General features: G+C 38.9%; 1 protein-coding gene across 1 annotated transcript in view; it reads right to left on the reverse strand.

The window, feature by feature from the left end:
* Positions 1 to 8,988, reverse strand: part of get4 (guided entry of tail-anchored proteins factor 4) — a 50,459-nt gene that overhangs the window by 12,120 nt on the left and 29,351 nt on the right. Inside the window, exons 4-5 of the mRNA XM_043711334.1 lie at positions 3,248 to 3,397; positions 1,449 to 1,587 (exon numbers count right to left, since the gene is read on the reverse strand). Of these exons, the coding sequence (XP_043567269.1) occupies positions 1,449 to 1,587; positions 3,248 to 3,397 (289 nt within the window). The remainder of the gene's footprint in view (positions 1 to 1,448; positions 1,588 to 3,247; positions 3,398 to 8,988) is intronic.

Below are 8,988 nucleotides of genomic sequence, written 5' to 3' on the forward strand. Positions count from 1 at the left end.
GGGTCCGTTTGGAGGTGGCGGAAATGACGGCGGATGATACGCTGTACATGGAGGTTGGTGGGGTGGTAGGTGAGGACCAGTGAGGTTCTGTCCTGGTGGCAGTTGGAGGGGCGGGGCTCAAGGGCAGAGGGGCGGGAAATGGAAGAGATGCGGCGGAGAGCATCGTCGACCACGTCTGGGAGGAAATTGCGGTCCTTGAAGAAGGAGGCCATCTGGGTTGTACGGATTTGGAACTGGTCCTCCTGGGAGCAGATGCGTAGGCAGGTGCTGAGGAAGGAGATGTGGCTGTGGTAGCGAGTGTGTAGGAAGGAGATGTGGCTGTGGCAGCGAGTCTGTAGGAAGGAGATGTGGCTGTGGCAGCGAGTCTGTAGGAAGGAGATGTGCATTCATAGTTCTATTATATTATTATTGATTTTTTTTCAATGTGACACTCGAAATAAATAATAGAGCATTATTAACTACATGCACTTGAAAACAACATTGAAAAGCTTGTCCCCATTTTCCCTGGTCCTCTCTGGAATATGTCAATTATCACATGGGTATTGCTCAATGACACCAACTAAAATGGAATCTTTTTTTATTACTTTTTTTATTAAATTTTTGTAGAAGAACTCTTTATTGTTTTGCTGTTTTATAAACTGTACAGGCAAAAGCCCAAGTAAAAGTACAAACAGTTGCAGCATGTTTACTTTTCCACATATTTCTTTCCAAACTGTAAGTTTTAATTAAAACCAGGCCACTTGAGCAAAGAATTTCAAATGAATTATATATTTGTTTCTTGCTATATTTCTAGAAAAACCATTAAAAGTCTTTAGTTTTGCTGAAGACAACATGCACATGAAACTTTTCATCTTGCACTAAGACATCAATCTTCAAAAGAAATAATTTATATCGTATGAGAAAAAGGGCTCTGTTTGGTTGACAAGTGGACTGATTGGTCAAGGTGCTACTTTGGAGACGTCACCACAGAACAACTATCATCCATGCTTTTGCTTAAATTCTTTTCTGAACTTCTGAGTCTAAAAGCGTTTTATTGAATTAATATATTTGGTGAATGCCTTTTTAAAACTCCAAAACACTCAATTTCTAAAGTGTACGAAGGTCATTGATTACATAATGTATTTTGTTTTGCTGCTTCCCTGCTTCCAAATGCCAAGTAAAAAACTAAAGAAGTTAGTCCAATTATGGAGTACAGTAACTACTTGTTGTTTCAATCTCTCTTGTGCATCTGGTTCAAACTTAAAGCTGGCAATTGGCTAGTATTTTTAGCTTGGCATACAACTACAAAAGGCCTTGAAAATAGTCAACTCTCAACAGAAACCTAGATACATCAGATTAAGCTTATATTATTTAATAATTTAAATCTAACTATCTGGAAGTATTATGATAGTACAAGGAGAACAGCCTATCGACTGAACACATTTGTATCTTGTTTACAAAATACTTACTGTAAGACTGCCTGAGCCACAAACATGTCCACTTCATTCCGGTAACCTTTTGATGCAGAATATTCTACTAACATATTTGCACATCCCTCCCCATCTGCTGAATGAAGGAAGTGATACCGAGATTCACTATAGTTTTGTTCTGGAAAGAGATGCAAAATCATTGTATGTAAGCAATTTACCAGTACTGATAAGATGAACTGAATGACCTCCTTCTGTGTCATCAATTTTCTATGTATCTATCTGAAAGATGTTTGACTGACTCTCTAAGCACATTATGAATTAGGAATCTGGTCAAATCATTAAACACATCAACTCAACCAGAACTATATTTTGCCAATAAAAGGGATGGCAGACAATTTTAACTTTACTTTGGTAGCAAACATATACTCTTAAATTGAATTTAATAGAAAAAGTTCTAGGAACTTCAAAATTCTTAACTATTGTTTCTCTTTTCAATGTACAATGACCAGCTCTGGAAGCAAAACTGAAATATGTATTGTTACAAAAAGGAGACAGCCAAACCAAATCAGACTTGTATTCATAACAGTAAAATTACAACCTGCAGAGTCCCTTAAAATTAACCCCAATGTTTCCTAACCAGATTTTCGAATAACCAATCCTACTGACTACGAATACTCAATTCCAGACATTGGTTTGTACCTTAAATCAAAAAACTTAGAAATTTATTAACAATATAACAACTTTAGCACAGTAAATTCAACAACAAAGTAATCTAATTGGTCTTTGCTCTCAGTCCCTTTCACATAGACAGACAAACAAAAAGCGTTAAGGGATTACTAAAAGAAAAACTGGCCAGTTTACTTATGTGGTTTTCATTATGCACTGTTCCAGGGCATATATTATGGGTTTCTTGGTTGATTTTCTGAACTTGCTGATCATGGTCACTTTTACAGTTCACAGAGATAAAGCCAGTAATACTTATAACTCAAGTGTTTTATTCTCTGAGCTTCCAAGAGCTGATAAGAGAGTTTAGGGGAGGGAGCTTTCAAATCTTCACGCTGTAGCAACAACAACCAGATTCCTTTTTTCTAGAAAACATAGTCCGAAACCAAGTCAAACCCTGACCACTTTCTGACAGACTGTCTATCTCCATTTCCTCCACAAGGTCCCAGTTACCATTTAACATTTGCTATCTGCTTGAGTATAAGTTATTTTCCAGAGTTTCTAGAACTAATTCCCTGGTACTGACCTCATTAACAGCCAACTTTTACAATCTGGTTAAACATAATGCTCTTGCTCAGTGATGAAGTGTTACAAGAATACTTTGACCAGGAATCTACCTTCAATTAACTTCCACACCTGGACTCAAATAAATAAAAAAAAGTGCTCTGCTTTCGATTTAATATAAAGTGTTACCCACAGTCCAAAAGTTATATTTAGCTCACTGTTCCCAGTTCACAGCTTCAAACTAAAATTCATAAAATAAAAATAATAAAATATCAACAAGGGTTCTAACAATACTACTATTATTTTTTGTGAAGGGTGGTGCATGCAGCATGCACCTTCTTAAAACAGTAAAATGACTAAAGATTGAATTTATCAGAGTGCTTCAGGCCAATCAGGTTGTAATTTTCAAAGCTAGCTTCCCATTGGTTTGGAGGTGTTTGCCTTTGCTACGAAATGTAAGCAGTATGTGACAGATGTGTTCAAGCTGCCAGTGTTTGGACATCAGATGATAACGTGGCTCAAGTCACACAGTCACCTTAAACAACTGCAGATCATTGTAAAGGTGGCATAACTGCAACTTGTATAGTGGCTTTGGCTATCATGGTCCTTACCTTTCCATAGTGTGACTGCCAACAGTTGATGTAACTTTGGGTGTCCGAGTTTTGCTGAACCTCCACTAGACCACTTCAGTGCTCTGGATACAAATGCTGCTCTTTCAGGTGAGTTTGGATCCATTAGACTGAAAAGTTTACCAAGACTTTCTGAAAAACATGAAATGTTGACCCCATTTTGTAACCATTTTACAAAATTCTGCAGGGTATCTGGAATTGCAGCATGTCAAAATTAGTGCTTAAGATAAATAACACCTGAACAAATAAATCATCAACCTTCAAAGGAGGAAAGGTGGTTATGCATGTGATTGAAAATGGGAGAATTTAAAGCCATTCAAAAACTAATTAGGTTGCTTTGTGGAAATGAAGAAAAAAGATATTTTTCCAACTTCAACAGAGGCTTGGCAACACATTTATTATCCATGTAAAATATGGGAATAAACAACTTCAAAGACTTTGGAAAATGGCACGGTGAAGTGCTTCTACAGCCAAATGAATTTGTATTATACCAATCCAGCTATTCATTTGGAGAAAGTAACAAAAGCTATGATTTTTTAAAAAACATTGTTTATATTATAACTGATATAAAAATAGGATAACTATCTAGAGATTTTTAACATGTAAATGGAGTGGGCACTCTAGGGCATTGGCTCTGCTAGAATCTGAAGAGCACAAGCAATAACAGGAGGGGACTTTAACTACCTAAACATTAATGGGCATAGTTTTAGTGTGCTAGGTAAAGAGGAAACATAATACTTAAAAGTGCATTCAGGAGAACATGTGCCTGGAAAGCCAAAAATGAGACACAGCAGTTTTGGAGCTAACATTTGGAAATCAGCCTGAGCAGTTAGAAAGCGCATCTATCAGGAAATATTTTGGAGATAGTGACCATAAATCAGTTAGATATAGGATAGTGATAGAAAAGAATAAGGGTGGACTGAGAATAAAAATTCTAAACTGGAGAAATACCAATTTTACTAAAATAAGGTATAATTTGTTGCAAGTAGACTGGGAGTAGATACCTCCAGATAAAACGGTGTCAAAGCAGTGGAAAGGATTCAAGCAAGACTATATGAGATTACAGGGCAAATATGCTCCCATAAAGACAAACGGTGGGACTAAAACCAGAAACCTGGGTATCACGAAATATAAAGATTAGGATTTAAAGAGAATCTTACAGCAGATATCAAAGGCTCAATAGGTCGCAGGCTGTGGAGAAGTATAAAAAGTGCAAAGGGTTACTTAAAAAGAAAGCAGAAAAGAAAACAGAGTGCATGAGAAAGCATTGGAGGGTAGAATGAAGGAAAATCCAAAGGGCCTTTAGAAATATATAAAGAGCATGAGAATAAATGAAGAGAGAGTAGGGCCCTGAAACATGCACAATTCTCAATTAATACTTTGCATCAGAATCTCAACAGTAAAATGGACTGATGCAGATATAAACATCAGGTTGGAGGACTGTGAAATATTCAAAGAAATTGTATGTGTGTGTGTGTGTGTGTAGGTACAAGAGGACATATCAGCCTTAAAAGTTGATACATTTGCAGGCTTGGATCAGATGTATCCCAGGCTGTTGAGGGAGGAAGGAAAAAGATATCGGGGCTCTGGCAGTAATTTTCAAATAGTTTCTGTGTCCTCAAGAGTGGCACCAGAGGACTGGGAGATTGCCCCATTATTAGAAAATAGAGGAAGGGACAACTAAGAAATTACAGGCCAGTCAATCCAACCTTGGTAGTAATGAAGTTATTAGAAAGAATTGTGAAGGACAGAATATCTTTGCACTTAGAGACAGGGATTAAATCATCGAGGTGTTTGACAAATTTGATTAAATTATTTGAGGAAGTAAACAGGTGAGAGTAATCTATTTGATAGGTTATACCTGAACTTCAGCAAGGTTTTTATAAGGTTCCTCATGGTTGATTGGTTAAGAAAGTAAAAATGCATGGCATCCAAGGCAAAGTAGCACATTAGATCCAAAATTAGCTGAAAGGCAGGAAGCAGAGGATAATGGCAGAGGGATATTTCTATGACTGAATGTCTGTTTTCACTGGGATTCCAGAGAGCTCAGTGCTGGGTTCTTCTTGTTTGTCATGTATATTAATGATCTGGACTTAAAAGTAGGATGTATGATCAAGAAGTTTGCCGATGATGTGAAAATTAGTAAGATGGCATGTAGTGAAGATAGGCATAAAATGCAGAAAGATATCAATGAATAGCCAACTGGGCACAGCAGCGGCAAATGGAATTCAACCGAAAAAAGTGAGGTAATTCACTTGGGAAGCTGACAAAGCAAGGGATTGTACAATGAGTATAGGTTGTTCTGCTATAACGCGACAGATTTATTTTTCTGCAACCACGCGCTATAGAAAATCACACCATGGAAAACCACAATAGAAAGCTGCACTGTAGGAGATCACTAATAGAGAATCGCTATACCCATTCAGTAGAAAGCTTGCGTTATCTAAACAACGTTCTCAATTCGTCGATTGTATTATAGCCAATTTGTGCTGATGAAACACGCGTCACAGCAGAGCGACCTGTAGTAAGACACTGGAAAGATCAGAGGTACTAGGTGTGCATATACATAGAGCTCTGAAGATAGCAGGACAGATGGCACAGAAACAGACCCTTCAGTCCAACCAGTCCATGCTGACCAAAATCCCAAACTCAACTAGTCCTACCTGCCTCTGCTTTGGCCCATAATTGCCCCTCACGTCTTTTCTAAATCGTTCTCCTCTCACCTTAAAAATATGCCCCGTCTTAAAATCTTCCACCATAGGGAAAAAACACCTGCCATTTGCCCCATCTATAACCCTCATGATTTTATAAATCTCTGTAAGGTCATCCCTCAACCTATGCTACAGTAAAAAAGGTCCAAGCTAAAATGTTTAAGAAGGCATATGGGATAGTTATCTTTATTAGTCAAGACAAAGGAGATTTTTCTGGAACTGTATAAAACTAGAATACCCCGGTGGCTCAGTGGTTAGCACTACTGCCTCACAGCGCCAGGATCCCAGGTTCGATTCCAGCCTTGGGCGACTGTCTGTGTGGAGTTTGCACATTCTCCCAGTGTCTGCATGGGTTTCCTCTGGGTACTCTGGTTTCCTCCCACATTCCAAAGATGTGCAGGTTAGGTGAATTGGCCATGCTAAATTGTTTAAAGTTGTTAGGTGCATTAGTCAGAGGAGGGTGGGTTACTCTTCGGAGGGTCGGTGTGGACTTGTTGGGCCGAAAGGCCTGTTTCCACACTGTAGGGAGTCTAATCTAATCCAATCAAAAACTCTGGTCTTCATATTACAGGAAGGATGTGATTGTACAAGAGAGATGTAGAGGAGATGTACTAGGATATTGAGCTATGAGGAAAACTTAGATATTGTTTTTCTTCTTTGGAGCAGCGAAAGAGGAGGGGCACAGATAGCGTAGGTGAGATGGTACTTTTTCTATTAGTACAAGAGTCAATAAGCAAGGGTGTTAGTAGATTTAAGGTAAGAGATATAAGGCTATGAAGAGAGTTGAGAAGACATTATTTCACTAACAAATGGTGGGAGACTAAAAGTCACTGCCTGAAAGAATGGTTGAGTCCGAAACTTTCATAATATTTAGTAGTAGTTAGATATTCACTGCATTGCCACAGCCTCCAGTACAATGGGTCAAAAGTGGCAAAATGGATTTAGTGTGGTCAGACCTTTGTTGACACAATATGCATAAATTATAGCAATTATTCATTCCGATTTGATGTACAAATAAAACAAAGGTGGCTAAGCCATGGCTTACAAAAGAAATTAGGGATAGTATTAGATCTGAAGATTGCCAGAAACAGCGACAAACATGAGGGCTGTGACAGTTTACAACTCAGCAAAAAAGGACAAAAATGATCAAAGAGAAAATAGACTAGGACAGTAAACTTGCAATTAACAAAAACTTCTATAAACATGTGAAGAGAAAAAAAAGGAGTAAAAACAAATGTAGGGTTTTCAGTCAGAAATGGGGGAAATTTTAAAGGAGAACAAAGAAGTGGCAGTAGAATTGAACTCATATTGTGGTTCTGTCTTCACAAAGCAGGATAAATAATTTGCCAGAAATGTTTGGGATTCAACAGTTTAGTGATTGGAATTGAAGATAATCTGTATTAGCAAAAAAAAATGCAAGAGAAATTAATGGATTTAAAGACTGACAAAATTTCTGACACCCAGAAAACTAAAAGGAAGTGGTTTGGAATTATTAGAGGCATTTGTGTCATCTTCATAAATTCTGAAGATATTAGGGCAATTCCTACAGATTGGAGGATAGAAAATGTAACCCCATTATTTAAAATAGGAGAGAGAAATATCAGAAATACAGATCAGTTAGCCTAACACTAATAGTGGGGAAAATGCTGGAGTCTATTATAAAAGATGCAATAACACAACATTTGGAAGCATAACAAGATTAGACAAAATCAGCATGGGTTTACAAAAAGGGACGAACAATAAATGTTGGCCAGCCAGCAATGTTCATGGCCCAAGAGTGATTAATAACAAAGAAGGCCTAACAAATCAATTGGAGCTTTTTCAAAGGTGTTCCTGGTACAACAGACAAAGGAGAACCAGAGGACATGGTGCATTTTGATATCAAGGCTCTTGAAGTTTCGATAGAAGAAGCCAATGGACAAAGTTAAAACACACTTGACTGAGAATTATATACTGGCATAGATCAAGAACTGGTTGACAGACTTGAAACTGAGTGGGAACAAGGAAGTCCTTTTCTGGGTGACAATGGGTGACCGGTGACATACTGCAGGAATCAGAATTTGGACCCCAGCTATTCATGACATTGACAAGGGAACCAGAAACAATGTCTTCAAGTTTGCTGATGGTGGGATTGAGTTGTGAGGAGAATTCAGGCAGTCTTCATGGTGACCTAGATAAGTTCAGTGTTTGGATAAACCACATGGCAGATGTAGTATAATGTGGATAAATGAGGTTATATACTTTGGTGTCAAAACAGAAAGCAGAGTAACATTTAAATAGTGACAGACAAAGAAATGTACAAAGGGATCTGGGTGTCCTTGTACACCAGTTAATGAAAATAAACTAGCAGACACAGCTATCAACTAGGAAGGCAAATAGTATATTGGCCTTCATTGCAAGAGGATGACAGTACAGAAGTAGGGATGTTCCTGTTGCAGTTATGCAGGGTCTTGGTGAGTTCAGACCTTAAGTATCGTGAGCAGTTTTGGTCTCCCTCAGGCAGGACATACTTTTCATAGAGAGAATCCCCGAGGAGAAAGTGAGGGCTGCAGATGCTGGAGATCAGAGCTGAAAATGTGTTGCTGGAAAAGCGCAGCAGGTCAGGCAGCATCCAAGGAACAGGAGAATCGATGTTTCAGGCATAGCCCTTCTTAGGAATGAGGAAAGTGTGTCCAGCAGGCTAAGATAAAAAGGTAGGGAGGAGGGACTTGGGGGAGGGGCATTGGAAATGCGATAGGTGGAGGGAGGTCAAGGTGAGGGTGATAGGCCGGAGTGGGGTGGGGGCGGAGAGGTCAGGAATATGATTGCAGGTTAGGAAGGCGGGGCTGAGTTCGAGGGATTTGACTGAGACAAGGTGGGAGGAGGGGAAATGAGGAAACTGGAGAAATCTGAGTCCCTCCCCCAAGTCCCACCTCCCTACCTTTTATCTTAGCCTGCTGGACACACTTTCCTCATTCCTAAGAAGGGCTATGCCTGAAACATCGATTCTCCTGTTCCTTGGATGCTGCCTGA

The sequence above is a fragment of the Chiloscyllium plagiosum genome, chromosome 21 (genome assembly GCF_004010195.1).
Source record: "Chiloscyllium plagiosum isolate BGI_BamShark_2017 chromosome 21, ASM401019v2, whole genome shotgun sequence".
NCBI classification, from domain to species: domain Eukaryota; kingdom Metazoa; phylum Chordata; class Chondrichthyes; order Orectolobiformes; family Hemiscylliidae; genus Chiloscyllium; species Chiloscyllium plagiosum.